Raw genomic sequence first — 16,988 nt, 5'->3', positions numbered from 1 at the left:
GATTTTTGGTTGCTTTTTCATACTTGTTTTGTTTCAAGGTATGCTCGGGACATTCATTCGCAAGCAGTGTATCGTATTTACACGAACTTAACCATCTCCCCATTGTAATCCCCTATCCCCTTTTTTTTTTCTCCACCTTTGTAGCATATGAGGTAGGGAGAAGGGCAGATATCTTGACTGTAAACGCTCACAGCTGATAACGTAGCTTTATAGTATAAGTTAGAACAAAGGTGGGCGTCATGGAATAGCGTTAATGTGATAAGCTTAGCCCTCTCCACCGGTGAAAAATTCGTAAACGAAGACAACGCTAGGCGTTCCTTCATATGGACATTTCGGGTGGTGTTTTACCGAATGGCGTTTTTTCTTCGAATTTATTCTCTTCTCCTCTACAACTTGGCTTGCTTTACAGAAATAGGGCATTGAAAAAAATCTCGCGATCGAACGTTACCGCACTGCGAATGTAGGCCCCCCTTCCATTTCAAAAGCAGCAACAGTGCTTACAATCGGAAAAACACGGCATCCTCTCAACCACTGCGGAACAGAGCCGCTCACAACCCTTAAAGCGGCAGCAACACTAAAGAGACGGCGAGACGTATACTTTGTAGACGGGAAAACGATGGACGAATCGGAAGCGAGGACGTCGGGGAACGAAGACTCGAGGCAAAGAAAAGGCGGAGAGGGTCGGGTGATGAAGACGACGAAAGTATAAGACAAAAGGAGAGCTGAACGGGCCCGGAGCACGCCGTCTCAGAAGGCCATCAGAAGTGGCGCGCGCAAGAAAGTGGCGCTTCTTCCCGAATGACGACGCGGCACGGTCATCGCTCAAAGGGCCGTACCGTGGTGCGGTGCTGGGAAACGGTTTGCGACGGTGATTAATATCGGGGGGGAAGACACGCCGCAATTGCACACGCGCGCTCCCTTAACGCTGCCGGCGAAGGCGTCGAGATGGGGGGAAAAAGCGCGGGAAACGGGGAGGAAAGGAAGGAAAAAGCGCGGGAGACACGAAGGATGGGAAGGAACGGAAGACGATGGGGAAAAAAAGGAAGAATCCCGCTTTTTGGACAAGCGACCACCCGCGTCACTTCCGAGATTACAAACAAGCCTCGTGGTGGCGTCAGTGGAGGACATGTACGCCGCGAACGCGGCCTCCCGATTGGGCGATACAGGAGAACGCTAGGACATGAAGGCTGAGGGAGCCAATTAAACCCCGGGGAAGAAGGGAAGAGGGAGAGGGAAAGAAACAAGCCTTAAGGCCTGCTCCTACAACGTGGGCGACGAGCCCTTCCACGGTGGCTCTGGTCTTGTCGCCGACGGAGAAAGAGTTGCGAACGCGGCCAACGCAAACAAAGAGACTCCAGCGAGCCACGGTAAGATCGATACACTGAAAAGCACCCCTTCCTTGCGCACCTTCTTTATTTTCTTCTCTCGTGAGCGAGACAGTGAGTTTATTTCTGGCGATCCCTTTTCCCCACGCCACGCCCACCGTTTTATCCTTGACTCCTGTTTGCTTCAGCATCGGCTTCGGCGGACAGTGCGCTGATGCAACACCTCCTACGCAACGAAGCTTCTGCGTGGTGTCATCAAACCACGACCGCTGATGCTCTGTCCGAAGCAAGAGAAAGAAATAAAAAGAAAAAAAGGAAAGAAAGAAATGAAGAAATGGTGGAAGAAGGAAAGAAAGAGAAAAGAAAGAAAGACAGGAAGGAAGAAAGGAAAGAGACAAAAGAGAAAGAACAAAGGAAGAAAGAACGAGCTAAACAAGGAAACAAAGAAGGAACGAAAAAAAAGAAAAGAAGCCTAAGAGAGTTCAAGAGAAAAAGAAACTTCGAAAATTAAGAAGGAAGCGAGGAAAGAAGAACGAGCGAAAAAAGGAAAGGAAAGAACGAACAAAAGAAAAACAGAAAGAAAAAAAGGAAGAAAAAAGGAAGAAAGAAAGAAAGAAAGAAGATGAAAAAAAGCCCAATCAAAGTATACCACCAAGAACGCCGGCGGAAATATGAGGTCGGGAAAAAGAGTCCAGAAGTTAACTTTGAAAGGTGTTGGCTTGAGCCACTGGTGTGCACATTGGGATTTCGAATGGCCCGACTTTCTTTTCTTTCTTTTTAACGTGATGCGGAGGTTTTTTCGCATCCGATAGCATTCGCTCGCTCAGCCTCGATTTTGGAATCTGCACATTAACCAATACCCTCCAGACTCTTGCTCTGTGCGGTTTAGTTACACACTGAAAGTAGGCTTCTTACATACCCGCAACACAACGCTCTATAATGTTCACTTAAAAGCGGCGCGCAGCCCGTTGACTCGCTGCAAGGTATACTATTCTATTTAACAGAGCAGGAGATTAAAGGCCTGGTGTTACGGTTGCTCTGGCGTCGACAATTATACATGCAGTGACAATTATGTATTTATGCATAAGGGAAGGGGGGGGGGGGGTTATAGCCAGCGGCGCTGGCAACCAGCCTCAAGCACAGGAAAAAAAAAATTACATTTACATAAATACCCAAGAAAGTGGCCGACAGCCTCCCCGGTAATCTAGTTAGTATGGCATCGCACCGGTACGGCGAAGGCCGTGGGCTCGTTCCCAACACGAGGAACCAGTATTTCTTCACATTCTTACTCTTTCAAATATTAAAAAAATAGATCTGGTTCAAAAAGAATAAATAACGGCTCGCTTCCCCTTTGCCCTGGCGTTCTTGACTGCTGGCCTTCCTTTCTGTTTGCATACATACATTATACATACGTACGTACGTACGTACGTACATACATACATGCATACATATGCACACATACGCGCACACAGTACATACGAATTGCTTGCCCGGAATGATAGAAGGCCCCTCGAAACACTTCACGTCTGTCTCTACTGTTGTCTTTTGAAGTGAAGTAACCTGCGCACCCGAACTGCCCATTCGATCGACGCCCCCGACGTATAAACGAACGCGAACTTCTGTCCCAAGAAAAAGGCGCGGAAAAAAAAGAGAGCATGATAAATGAAGCCGCTATCGCCGAGCCCCGCTGCCACGAGCACGCCAATGGGACATTACGCTTCTGGTCACGTTTCCGTTTATAGATACCTTCCCCTCGTTCGCTTTCGAAAGGACTGCACCAGTGCGCGCCCGGGGCTCGCACTGCGGGTCCACCTCTCGGCGAGAGAATTCGGCTGCACTTTGTCGCCAGTCGCGGTGCATACAAACGGCGCCTAGTGAAGAGGATGACACGCTTGGTCGTATAACCTATCGGCGAGACGACGGGACGTGCTCTTTCCGAGCGAGTTCTTCGGTCGCCAAAGAAGAGAAATGGTGACCGTACTCGAGAGAGCCGCGCGAGACCGTTTTCCGATCACGCCTTGCGCATTTCTTCGCAGAGAACCGCCGCCCTTTGCTTGTTCAATGCGCACTGTGAGGCATCAAAATGGCCGCGAAGACTTCGATTCGTAACACGCGGTTACGGATGGGCCAACTCGTTGTTTAGCAAACTGGTAAGGACCAAACTACGTAAAAGAAGTTCCGCATTAAGAGGCTACTGCACGGCATTGACGGGGGCTTTAAAGGGCCCTGCAACACTTTTCTTACCTTTTTTTTCCTAAAGGCTAGATGTTTTCAAAACGTATTCAACAAACACATCCAGTACTTAGAAAAGAAGTTCACAAAGTACATCAGCCAAAAATTACTGCTATGTGCCCATCAGCTAACTTAGAAACTTGCTCAAAAATATTGTCTCTCTTTCCCGGTCCTGGCGTTCTTCATTACAGCGGTGTAGCGGCTATTGGACGGCTTCCTTTTAGTTGCAGCAATAAACACATTCGATAGCCACTTAAAAAAAAAGAAACAAAAGCAAAGCAGAAACGGAAGGCACATAGTTTTGCTGCGACGAATCACACAGTGCCGCTTTGGGCTGGCGATCCCTATAGCTTTCGCAGTGCTTCCAGACGCGAAGGGAAAAATGACAGCGTTTATCGGATGTGTTGTACTCGAACCAGAGCGCATAACCCGGAACTATAGGGCGAAACGCATAAGCGGAAAAGGACGCGTCTGCGCAAGCGCCTCCCTCTGCAAGAATTTTGGCTGCCGGAAGACCCCCGGATCGGCCGCTTTAGCGTGCGTCAAACCAGGTATTAGGTGCGAAGCACCTCATAGGACCGCACAATGTCCGTCCGCGTCCATGCGCATAGCATTTACAATCCCAAAAAATCACACAGGCACCGACAAGATTCGAGCCTGTGTCTGGTAGAACGGACATAGTGTCAGTCGTCTTACCGATTGGGCTACGACCGTGAGTTAGCACCCGAGAGTCAAACGGCTTACTCCCTCGCCTGTAACGGGTGTAGCCCGAAAGAACCCTCTCCCGTTTGACCCCTTCCCGTTTGAACCCATTCCCGAAACGCCCTTCCCGCTTGACCCGTCCCGTGTGCGCCCGCTCCCGAAACGACCTTCCCGTTTGGGCGGTTCCTGTTTTATCCCGTTCCCAAAACGCACTTCCCGTTACAACCCGCTCCCAAAGCGCCCTTCTCGTTTGAAGCCGCATCGTTGCAACCCATTTGAATTTCTGAAAAAAATGCGTTACCGGCTTCGAAACTGTTCCACAAAATGTTCTTACAAGCAAAGCGTCATGCACTAAAAAACTTGTATGCACCAAATTTTCCGGAATCGACTGATATTTCCGGCCGATAAAAGTTTCCGAATGCCTTAGGCCGATACTGCCCTCTTGACACAAAATTTGTAGCGGCGAAAGTGTACTATAAAGATACCCAATATCTTGAGTAATGCACGCATTGGATTTTTCTGCAGTTGGTGTTCGTACGTGCGGCTGAAATTTATTTATCAGCCGCTGTTATGCTCATTGTTTGGAGCGTAGCTTTGTCTTCGGGTTCGAGAGATCTATAGATGAAAGATGTCCGTAAGAGAGACTTTAAAAAAGGCAAAACATCTGCAGAAATCTGAGAATTGGCTACTAATGCCTCTCCTACGTGATGCTCTCCTACTAATGCCTCTCCTACATGGGCATATATTTTTATTTATTTACCGATACTTTACGGCCTGGTCGGGCTCATGCAGGAGTGAACATAAAAACACATCAGTATTGGTTGGCGTAGTTTAAAAACGCCCCACACATATAAGTAAAAGGCATAAATATGTAATAGACGCAAATGGGTCCGAACAAGGATATGCATTCGTAATGTCTTCCAATTTGAAAATACCACGATTCAACCAGAACACATATTTACAATACGTGGGGAAAATTTTTCTAACGACACCGAGTTCACTGTCCGTTCAGTTAACTTATTCCAGTAAGAAATTGCACGAGGAAACAAAGAGAACTTTCGAATAGTAATTCAGCTGATTGGCTGCCTAATAGTCTTACTATGATGTCTTCTCGCTGAATGTCTGAAAGGCCCTTGGAGGTAGTATTCCCTCGACAATTTTAAGTTTCTGTAGTAAAGACAATTTAGGCTAGATACGACCCTGCGCTGCTTAAGTTTCTGAAGGTTTGCCCTATTTTTCAAATTGAGTACGCTAGAGTCGCGGGAATAAACAGAATCAATAAAACGCAAAGCTAAGTTTATAATTTTCGCCGCTTCTCATGACTGGGATTTTTTATAGCCAGATGTGGCATATGTATCCAGATACATAGGGTTACTTTATTTTTATACATCTTTTTATCTTTTATAGTTTTCATCTGTTCCTTTTCGACATTGATGTACAATTGCGCTATTATAACGATTAAATGTGTTAGTCCACCAAATACGATTTCTTTCAAAGTGAGGGTGTTTTTGCGATTTTTTATTTGTGCTTCCGCGGCGCTTTTCTGGGCTTTATGATTTTATAATTTTTTGGTTTGTCAATTTAAAAGATTTGTTTGTTAATTTAAAATATTAGTTTATTAATTTGTTAATTGGTAATTTGTTTGTTAGGATTTGTTAATTTAAAAGATTTGTTAATTGGTATGACGAATTGCAACCCAAATGCCGTCGTCTCTATAGCTTCAAAAAGTGAAGCCCAGGTTTGAAAAGCAGTCAAGGACTCTGGATGTACTGAGCATGCTATCGCAGCGGCTGTGAATAAACGGAAATAAGTGAAAAACAACCTGAGAATGTTTTTTTTATAACGTTTCATAAACTGGGTACGTCATTCCGGGAACTGGGTAAATAGGAAAATACGAAACGGGAAGGTTCTTTCACCCCGGGTTGAAATGGGAAGGAACAAACGGGAAGGTTGAAATGGGAACGGGTTCAAACGGGAACGGGCCAAGTGGGAAAGGGCGAAACGGGAAGGTCGTTTTGCGCCGGGTTGAAACGGGACGGAACAAGCGGGAAGGGTGAAATGGGAATGGGTTCAAACGGGAACCTCCCCCTGTAACAGCTGCGGAGTACCTTAGGACCTCCCAATGTCCGTCCGCATCCATCCGTGCGCACACCACCATCAAGCGATTTAGGGAATAATCAAGGTGCAACTTAACGCTCAAATCGAATGACGGTCGGGGCACAAATCGGATGTCACTCGGAGCGCAACTTGTATGTCATTTCGAGTCCCCGTACTCCGCACCCTCGCCATCATCCACGGAGTGGAGATGCTGCCATTTTTTTTGCCGCGCCGAGTCAGAAACTACTTTTTTCTGAGGCACATGTGTCTGCCGCTCAAGGGGACTTTGCGACATTTACGATAAACGCTTTCACTAATTCCTTCAGGTCTGGAAGCTCTGTGAAATCTTCACAAAGCGGAGTTGCGCTATTTGCACGTCGCAGCAGATACGCCTTCCGTTTCTACGTCGCTTTTGTGACAATCATGCTTTAAAGTGGTTACAGAATGCGCTTATTGCTCGAGCTGAAATGAAGTCGGCTAATAGCCGCTGCATCGCTCCAATGACATAATTCAAGCGCTCGAAGAACGTCAATACCGTGAAGGAGAGAAAAATCTTTTGAACGAGTTTCTAAGTCATTGAGGGGCAGAGATCAGTAATTTTTGGCTAAGGCACTTCGTGAAACACTATTATAAGTACTGAATGTGTTTGTTGACGGCAGTGTGATAGCATTTAAGATTTAGAGAAAAGTTGAGAAAAAAGTTGCAGGGCCCCTTAAAGGCCAGTTTTTTCTCTCTCATTGCTACGGGCACAGACACAAGGGGAGGGGTTCTGTAAAAGTCGCTTCTCGACCGAATTAGGCCTCTATTTCGTAGAGCTGGTATTTGGGAGAACGGAGGAAGCCCGTCCGTTCGAGCCCGCACCCGCTGGTCGAGAAAGAAGACAACGGGCTTCAGACTTTGACAACGATGACTTCGACATGGGCGTCAATAAGTAGCCGCTCAGAGTGCCGCAGCCGGAAATTTTGACGAATAATCGGAAATGCTGTACACGAAGCTTAGAAAATGATTTTTCATTTGTTAATCACGCCACAGTTACGCGTTTTGAGTCGCGCAACGACGTTGACACAGCACGCAAGGTTTTATAAAACCCACAACTTTCCTAGGCTTTGACCTTTTTCCCCACGCAATGGTGGATATGATAACAGAAAGAAGATTATCAATTGCTCCCCCCCTATAACGGGTCAGTGGATGGCGGCTCCCATCGTTACAAGCTCCTGCCCTAGACGCAGTGCTAACTCCTTCCAGTCTAAAAATACAACCGAAAATACGACAGGTTTATGCTGTAAGGCAATGTGACATTCTGTCATTTGTACAACAAAAATATCTGTCGTGCGACAGACAACCTGTAGTTCTACTGTATAGGTCCTGTCACACCACAGGCCATTCTGTAGTGTCTGCGGTCCTGCATACCATCCTGGTTCTAGGACAGATATTCCTGTTTAGAACACAAATCTTTGTTGTGTTTTTTTACCGGGCTACTCTTGTTTTAGTAATTTACGGCTGTGACATCCATTCTGTTCAGAACGCAGCTTGGGCCGGCGTCACCACAGCGAAGGATGGAAGAGAGGGAACGGAGAGCGCAGCGGCGAATGAATGACGGGGATAGCGAAGAGAGAGCGAGGGTAAAAGCGGAAGAGGAGCGTACAGTTCGTACATTCCGTCATGCTCGTGCTGTTCCGGAGCCGACCGCCTGACCAAGGCCGTAACTATGGTTACGAGTAGAGCGCACGCTGCAGAGGGAAGCTGGGAGGGTTTCGTCGTTATGGTAGCGCGGAGTGTGAACGCGACCCAGCGCCGCGAAGGATGATGATAAAAAAATTCGGGCCCCTACGCAATTCGGATGCCAAGACTGAGGAAACAGTAGACGGAGCTGGTGATCTTCGCAAGCTTTAACTTGGCTGGGTTTATTAGAAAGACTGCTTAGTCCCGATAACAAGGATACCAATATCATCGCAATCTTCGAACAAATAACGGAGATATTAAAGAAAACGTGCGAAGCAGTCGCGACCCCTTCGCCAATTTCCCGCAACTTTTCTATGACGTCACGGAACCTTGTTTGTGCGATTGGCGGCCGCCTAACTCACCTGTCGCGACGACACTTGACTGGACGTCTGTAATGGGGCCTCTAGTTCCATTTGACCGCATCACTTGAATGCTAACGTGCAGTTAACGCACTGAAAATTATGTTTTATTGTTGGCCCGTATGACGTCATTCTTGCTCATAACACGTCACTGTGGCGCAAAATTTGAAAGTTTTTAAACACTTCTTGCTTTTTTCGTTAAAAAACATATTTTGTGGCTCTAATGGAGCTGAGTGAGATACTGAATCCTAGTTCTTTCAAATTAAACGTAGTTGTATTTTTTCTTCATGGCTCCTTTAAGAGAGAGATGGTTAAAAATCGAAGCTCTCTCCGTGCAAACTGAGTTTAAATCAAAGTCGACAATCCGCCCTCCTAAAGTCCAAATTCCAAACTGCCAAAGTCCGAAGCCAAAGTCCACTTCAACTCAGCCAAAGTCCAAAGCCAACGGCCGCGCTACGAACCCAAAGGAAATGCGGGCGCCCCGAAGGCGATGATAGCGCAATCGGATAGACGCTAGTTTTATATCACTAGGGACCCATTTTCGATTCCTAAGCGGTTTTTTTTTTGTTTTCTTGGGGCGCGCACACCCAGAACCTGCCCGTGGGCTCCTTGCCTCCTCGCCACTTCCCCTCACACTTCTTGGCCTACATTTTTCCCCTCTCCACTTCGCCGAGCGGAATTTCCTGGTAACGATCCGCACGGATAGGGGAAAGTTTGAACAGCTCTGATGCTAAAACTTTATTGTCGCGCCGCGAAGGAAGCGGTAATGGTATGATAGCGCGAGCACTCCGTTGAACTTGCTTCGGGTGCAGGAAGCAAAGCGGTTGCTCGACAAACCGCTCTGACTTTCGATGCGACTTCATTTAGTTCTGGGTTGATTTGAAGCCGTGTATCATCCAACGCAAAACAATGTCATCGCAATAAAAACTATCAACAGCTGAGCTCAAAGTCTGCATTGCATAAAAGCGTGAAGCGCGCGCGGCGGGTGTTTTATGACGTATTATGGTCTCCTTCCGGTTACTGGCTTGACCGGGAGGCTAACACTATAACAGTTTAAAAAAAAAATGCGCGCCAATCCACCCTGTGAAGGTGGTTGGAGAGAGAAGATGTAAACGACACCCACAACGCTTACCCATGCGACGCCACTCGAATTCACACACGTGGCTCTACAAAGAGTGAAACCAGAGACAAAGGAAATGCACTTAACGTGCACAGCATTTATGACTTCAGAGATACTCTTTGCTAAGGCTAAATCAATGCATGATTAATGAACGGCGGTTGGTTGAGCTGTATTGGTGAAGCAAATGAGTGGAAAGTCCTTTTTTTTAAAATCAAAGGAAACTCAAACCCGATGTTAGGCAATCTCCCTTCTCCTCCGTCTCTGCCCGGCAGAGACGGAGAAGAAGTGAGATGCCATGCGTTGGTGTGAGCATCCTTTAATTTTTATAACTCCAAGCGCATGCGCAAGGCGCGCGCACGGCCACTACATCTGCCGTGGGCGGAGCGCACAGCGGCGCGAGAGGTTGCGTGACGCTATCACGTGGCATTCAGCGAAAACGCAGGGAGTAAACCCGCAGATGTGCTCGGTGAGTGCACCGTCTGTCTTTCCTGTTTCCGCGTGGACCCGTAGCTTAATCGTTAAAATAACGGGCTCTCGTTCCGTTTCTGTATTCGTTCCAAGTTCGATTCCTGGCGGTGCCAGTAGCTTCTTTTACTTGTTCGCGGGAGTTTTCTGTTGACACCAACGGCCGCGACTGAATCCTTGGGGGTAGAGGTAAAAAGCTTCGCTTTAAAAGGGAGGCCAACTACGCCGACGCCTTTTATTGTAACGAGACTTATAAGGCGTCCGCCTTAAAACAAAATAATCAGGCGGAAATTCATCGCAGTCCTTGCACATTATGAGCCGCGACTGCAGCATCTCGCTGGCTTATCAAATTTACGCGACAATCAAATTTCGCGCCATAAATTGAGTTCCAGCTTCGCAGCGCTTACCGGCCAAGCTCGCACCGTTAAGGGAACATAATTAGGAGCGACAGGCGCGCGCCTCCTTACATTCGTTATGCAGAAACCGGGAGCGCATTAGAGTATTCCTCAAAACGCATTAGCGCGCTGGGTAAAGCGGGTCCGTACTTGTCGCGGTGGCACGAATTCTATACGGTATAATTAGCGACGACTGCGCACATTTTCCGGTGCCTCGAACTTCAGGCGCCTCCAAAGTACTTCCTAGAGACCCGCGCCCAGTTACTTCCTTTTAGTTCCTCTATTCCTGCAAAGTATGCTTCCGCTATACAGTCGAACACGGATATATCGAACACGGGTATATCGAATTATTGTCTATATCGAACTCATGAATTATCCCCTTGAAAATTCTGTGTAAAAGTATAGGAATTCGTACGTTTATATCGAACGGTATTTTGTCCGACATTGGGTATATCGAACGCCGCCAGAGCTGGAAGGTGCTCGTCGGCGGTCGCTGCACCCCCATTTCCGCGGTCGCTTAGTGCCTTCGCCAAAACCCGACAGGGACAGAAGCCGGGGCCTCGGAGCGTCAAGCTTGCTTCCTCATGGATAACTGCTCGGCCAACCAAACCACCTGCGGGCTCGACAACATCGAGCTCATGTTTCTGCCTCCGAACACAACAGCCAGGCTGCAGCCACTCGACCACTCGACAAAGTCGTTCAAGGTTGGGTACAGGAGGCGACTCCTCGATAGGCTTTTGATGAACCTCCGCATGGGCACCGAGCTTAAAGTTCACCAGCTGGGGGCCAAACACATGATGACTGGTGCCTGGAACAGCGTAAAGCAGAGCGTGGCCAACTGCTTCCTGAAGGCAGGCTTCGCGACGTCTGAATTTTCGGAAGCTTGCGAAGACGGCGACGACGACGAAGAGGGCATGGACGACACGTTTCGCGAGCTGTGATCCCTTTTCCCAGCTGCTGTTCTAGCCGGAGTGTCTGCCGGCAACTTCGTGAACGCTGACAGGAATGTTTAGGCTCTTCCGAGCGCCGGTGACGAGGATATCATGGCTGCGGTTGCAGGAACCCAGGCTGATAGCTCGAGTGGCGAAGATCGTCCGGACGAGGATGCGGATACACGATCGTACTCCACCGGTGAACTGGCGGCTGCGTTCAGCTTCATTCGACGTAGTTGCGGCGACATGGAGGAACTGGGCTGTCGCACCTGGATATCCTTGAGCAGATCGAGACCACCGTCTTTAATTCCATATACAGGACGAAGAAGCAGGCCAAGATGAGCGATTTCTTTTCACGCAAGTAAAGCATCCTGTTGCGTCGTTAGTGCGGACTTAGTTGTCATTCTTGAATGCGCAGATCGGTTAGTGGTCGTCCGCCACAAATGAGGTCTCAGAGCCCATATTTTTTATATCGAATTTTTTATATATCGAACTATTTCGCGACCCCCTTGGAGTTCGATATATCCGTGTTCGACTGTATATAGTTCACTATTAACTATGGCCATTGACAACATGTAGAGAGAGATAGACTTTTTTTTCTATGATCACGGTGTTAAAGCCTGGCATCTGACAGCCGCCTCCGTCGAGGCAGCTGCCGGTGGTGCTCTGGATGAACGTTACCAGTTAAAAGGGCCCTGCAACACTTCTGATAAATGCTTTCACTCTTTCCTTCGCTTATGGAAGCACTACGAAAGGTAACGTTATCGCCAGCCGGGACCGGCACTGCGTGATTTGCTCGTCGCGGCAGATGCGCCTTCCGCTTCGCTTTTGTGGCTTTCTTAAAAAATAAAGCGACCACTGAACGCGTTAAAGGAGCCATGCAGACAAAATACAAGTTCATTTTATTCGAAAGATTTTGTGTTTTATAGTGCCCCCAGCGCTTGCCCGCATGCAAACGATGCTTTATTCACTGATAAATAATTCAATTTAAGTTAAAATTTTGATTTTCCCGCTAAATCGTGCGTTTTCGTGTTCTGCAATGACATCACAGGAACCGACCGCTATGCAGCCGATTGCGGCACGGCCGGACGCGACTCTCCTCCTCCCGCACAAAACCTCGTTTACCGTTAGGCAACCTAGACGGCGCCACCATACTGTGGCAAGCCGTTTTCCGCCTTTGGTTTGTTTCGTAGAATTAATACTATTCGTTTTTGTGCAGGTAGAAAATACTCGCTTCGTGAAACACTGCGCTCCCTCGACATATTAGGTCACGTAAGACACCCTTGCTTGCCTCAATCGGGAAGTGTAGCCTGAGACAAACCGAAAGACTCGCAGTCCCGTGCAGCTAAACCAAGCATAGTGCGCGCAGTACCAACCGCAGTACGCATCGGTACTTCTATGTTTACGTGCGATTTCGAAAATTCCACGGTTTGCCCCACGATTCTTACTGCTTTAAGAAGAATGTGCCCTAAATTTAGGCGCAAATAGCTCGTTCGGCAAGCTTATAAGCTCTGCCTAATTTGCGTTTGCTTTCGCCGCCCTCCGTCAATCGCAGCGCTGGCTCAAATGACATCATAGGTTCTGTTGCGGGAAACGAGCTAGTGGGTCGCATGACCATTCCCTTTTTTTCCTAATTATGTAGCTTATTTGAGCGATGTTTACCTTAAAAGTGGTGTCAGTATGGTTCTAACGAGGCAATCTTTTGAATGAACCAAACTTGTGTTTTCTCTTCGTGGTTCATTTTACTGCTGCAACTGAAGGGAAGCCGGCCAATAGCCGCTACACCGCTGTAATGACGCCATTCCAGCGGTCGGACAACGCCAGGACCGGCAAAGAGATAAAAATATTTTAAGCAAGTCTCTAAGTTATCTAATGGAGATAAAGCAGTAATATAAGGCTGAGGTACTTTACGACCCCCTAGTATAAGTATACTGGTTGTGTTTGCTGACTACGTTCAACGAAGATTCAAGCCTTCAAGATTTCGAAAAAGTTCAAAAAGGTGTGGCAGGGTATCCTCAAGTCTTAGTTAAGTGTTAAGACGTCCTCTAGATGTGGTATAGAAGGGATACAACATGTAAAGACGTTTTGATTGAGAGGGGGCGCGGGGAGTGCAGTTGGGCAGCACGGTCACTGTGAGAGGAATTGGGCAACCGACCCTGTGAAGGAACGAAGGGACAGAAGTGAAGGAAAATTACGATGTCACGCATCTTGGAAGCGATTGCCTAGCATCCCCATTTTGTCTACAAACACGCAACAGGTCTTTGTCCTGCGTCACGAATAGGGTGTGGTGTGTCTCGCTGACGCGCCGTCAACATAGCTCACCAGCGTGTAAAGCAACTCTTAGCGGCGAGCTCTCCCGCGGATGCTCGGTGTTTTGAGGCGAAGCCCGCACAGAGAAAAAAAAAAAACTGTTATTGCATGTTTCGCCGCGCAGGAATCTTATACACTGCAACGCAGCCGGAAATCTGCGCAGGAGCGCCGCCTCAGCGCGGCCGTTCGCGGCCTACGAGTAACCGTTGACCCTGACTTTTTGCTTGCGTAAATGCGCGAATCTGCTTTGAAAACTGTATGTCAAGGCGTGCTTGACTGTTAGAGTGAAATGGTATAAACAATTGGTTGACTATTACGATACTCCCTAATGCAAAATTTGTGCGCAGGGAGACCTGCAGTCTTCTGGGTGACGCGTTACTACAAACACGCAACAGGTCTTTGTCCTGCGTCACGAATAGGGTGTGGGGTGTCACGCTGACGCGCCGTCAATATAGCTCACCAGCGTGTAAAGAAACTCTCAGCGGCGAGCTCTCCCGCGGATGCTCGGTGTTTTGAGGCAAATCCCGCACAAAGCAAAAAAAAAAAAATTTATTGCATGTTTCGCCGCGCAGGAATCTCATACACTGCAACGCAGCCGGAAATCTGCGCAGGAGCGCCGCCTCAGCGCGGCCGTGCGCGGCATACGAGTAACCGTTGACTCTGACTTTTTGCTTGCGTAAATGCGAACTGATCGCCGCATTGGCGAACGCACGAAGGCGTTGTCTCGTAGCGCGTCGCCGTTCGCCACACTTTAATTGCCCGCTTCCCTGCTCGATCTACCTTCGGCGGCCTCTTCGTTCTCTCGGTTATCTCGTAGCGCATCGCCGCCAGAAAGAATACCCTGCATACCGCCCTCCCCTTCATACTTTCGCCATACTACCTTCCCCCTCTCTCCTGATCGCTCTATAACATTTGTCTTCGGTGTCCGCTTCGTTCGTTCGGCTGCAACGAGGGACGACGGCGCCGTGAAACTACAGGAGCGGGCGCTTAAGTGCTGCACAGTAACCCAGCCAGTGCGTTTTGAGCTCGAGAACGTCACTCCTCGTCGACCCATGTGCCCTCCTAGGTCACCTATGCCAACTTGTTGATAATGATGATGATGGTGGTGGTGGTAGACGGTACGCGCGTCCCTAACCCGCCTGTCCCCTCCTCGCCGTCCGCAGGAGCGGAGCTCTCGGGAGTCGACCCTAAGCTTCCGGCCCAGCAGCCACCGGGGCGGCCTGCAGTACAGCCACCCGGTGCTGCACCAGTTTCCCCCGGGGCAGGAGCGCCCGCAGCTGGAGCAGCCCACGAGCCAGGCGGCGCCCCCGGGGCCCAGCAGCCAGCCGGGATCGGTGCACAGGCTCTCCTTCCCGCCCAGCGGCATCGAGAGGCACCTGGCCAGGCTGCACAGGTAGTGCACAAACGTAGCAGCTAACCCCCCTTGAGATTGTCCGGCTTCTTGGGCTCTCGTCACCAGCCAGGGCTAGATGCCAGCGCTCTCTCTCTCCCAGTGCTCAGGAGAGGGAAAGGGCAAGGGGTTCTTATCACATCCCCGCATGATATTAGAGAGTATTAGCAGAGTCCTTCAATGCTTTTAGCATTGAAGGACTCTGGTATTAGCATTCTGTATGTTCCGTCTAATCCGTTCGTACCGTGTTGACGGGAACCCGACTGAGCAATGCGCACTCGTTCCGGTAGGGTGGGTTAGTTCTGCTGGCGGGTAGACACCGCATCGTGCACATTCGTTTCGGTGGTGTGCGGCCCTCCTCGCCGTGCCAGCGCGCGCAGGCGCAGTCAGGTCCCGGTGCTGACGGCACATACACAACGTACGGAACACAAGGAACGCTAAAACTCTCTATTGTGGATGGAGGGTACCCGGAGCCTCGCAGAAGCGGCATTGCGAAGAATGTAGGGTGGGGGTCAGAACGTGCGCAGTCTCCTCCAGCGGTGCAGCTTCGGATGCCACGGCGCTTGAACGGTGCATCGTCACTGGAGTTTTGCCATCGCCCAATGTGGGGTCACGTTTTGGAGGAGGTAGCTTGATTGGAACTACTCTGTGACGAACTCAAAGTACGGTCGGAGACAAAAGTGTGCGAACCACCGTCTCAGCTACTGAAATTATGCATTCTTAGCCGACTCCGCCCAGCGCGGCTTTGATGCCATGGCGCTTGAGAGGTCATTATATGAAATTTTGCCACCACCGGTGAAGCCACCCCCTGGAGAAACAAACATTGGCAGTGTTGTGCGCAACAAAAACAAGTCCGGTGCAAATACGGTCAGAAATAAAGCGAGTGCGGACAGCGGGCCTGCACAGTATGGTGGCGCCACATAGAAGGTCTGACACACTATTTGGCGGGAGAATCAAAATTTCAACTTAAATTATTTTCTTAGTGAATACAGCATGGTTTGCCGCGTGGGCAATATAAAGCACCAAACAAGCGCTAGGGCTGTAAAAACAAGCGCTGAATCATCCGGATAAAACACACTTTTATTTTGTCTGAATGGCCCCTTTAAAACAAGGTTGAACAACTCCGGTTTAAGTTGAACCTCGCCATGCCCTCCTCTTAGGGTTGTCTTTCCCTCACTTCGCGCGTTCTTGCAGTGACGCAGCTGTTACAGAAAATTCACGGACGGACGGCACAAAACCGTGGTATAGCTTGCCACATACGGCTGGCGACCTTATTACGGAAATGGAACGTTGTTTACGTATCTGTTCTTTATTTCTTTTTATCTCTCAGGTGGCAACATGAGGAGCCCGGAACATTTTTTTTTTATCCTAGAATATAATGCACACCTGCCTGCAAGCAAAAATGTGTCTGTACGAGCGACATCCCCAACGTTACCATCCCGACCACGCAAAAGCAAAATGGAATACCGTATTTACCCGATTCTAACACGCACTTTTTTTCCGGAAAAATAGCCCGAAAAATCGCATGCGCGTTAGAATCGGATACGAAACCGAAACTGCCGAAACAGCAGAAATTTCATCCCACCCATCACCATCGCCATCTCAAGATGGCGCCAAAGCCTATAGCAACACTTTTTCGTACGCAGGAAGCATAGGCGCTTAGGCTTTTCTATCGGAGTTCACACAAATCGTCAAATCGTTCCACTTGCGCGCTTGATAATAGCAATGGCAGCAGCGGCTCTCACGTGTTCAAAACGAGCGGTCGACTGAAGCGTGCGCCTCTGGAGAAGCTCGTGGGATGGGCGTGCGAGGCGTGGGCCACGATCCCATCGACCATGGTTGAACATTCTTTCAGAAGTGTGGCATCGCGAATGCGCTTGAAGGCACCGAGGACGAGATGTTGTGGTCAGCGGAGAGCGACGAGGAGCGAGATTACTTT

General features: G+C 49.0%; 2 protein-coding genes across 4 annotated transcripts in view; one reads left to right on the top strand and one right to left on the bottom strand.

Moving 5' to 3' along the window:
• The window catches only part of LOC144159372 (mutS protein homolog 4-like), a 98,420-nt gene that overhangs the window by 67,006 nt on the left and 14,426 nt on the right, over positions 1 to 16,988 (bottom strand). The gene's annotated exons all lie outside the window — the stretch shown is intronic.
• The window catches only part of LOC144159369 (uncharacterized), a 39,313-nt gene that overhangs the window by 16,132 nt on the left and 6,193 nt on the right, over positions 1 to 16,988 (top strand). Inside the window, exon 2 of the mRNA XM_077690805.1 lies at positions 14,823 to 15,052. Within this exon, the coding sequence (XP_077546931.1) occupies positions 14,823 to 15,052 (230 nt within the window). The remainder of the gene's footprint in view (positions 1 to 14,822; positions 15,053 to 16,988) is intronic.

Source organism: Haemaphysalis longicornis, unplaced genomic scaffold (genome assembly GCF_048455015.1).
Source record: "Haemaphysalis longicornis isolate Haplotype H1 unplaced genomic scaffold, Haemaphysalis longicornis Haplotype H1 scaffold_10, whole genome shotgun sequence".
NCBI classification, from domain to species: Eukaryota; Metazoa; Arthropoda; class Arachnida; order Ixodida; family Ixodidae; genus Haemaphysalis; species Haemaphysalis longicornis.
The sequence above is the reverse complement of the archived record's forward strand: the minus strand, read 5'-3'. Positions and strand labels throughout refer to the sequence as shown.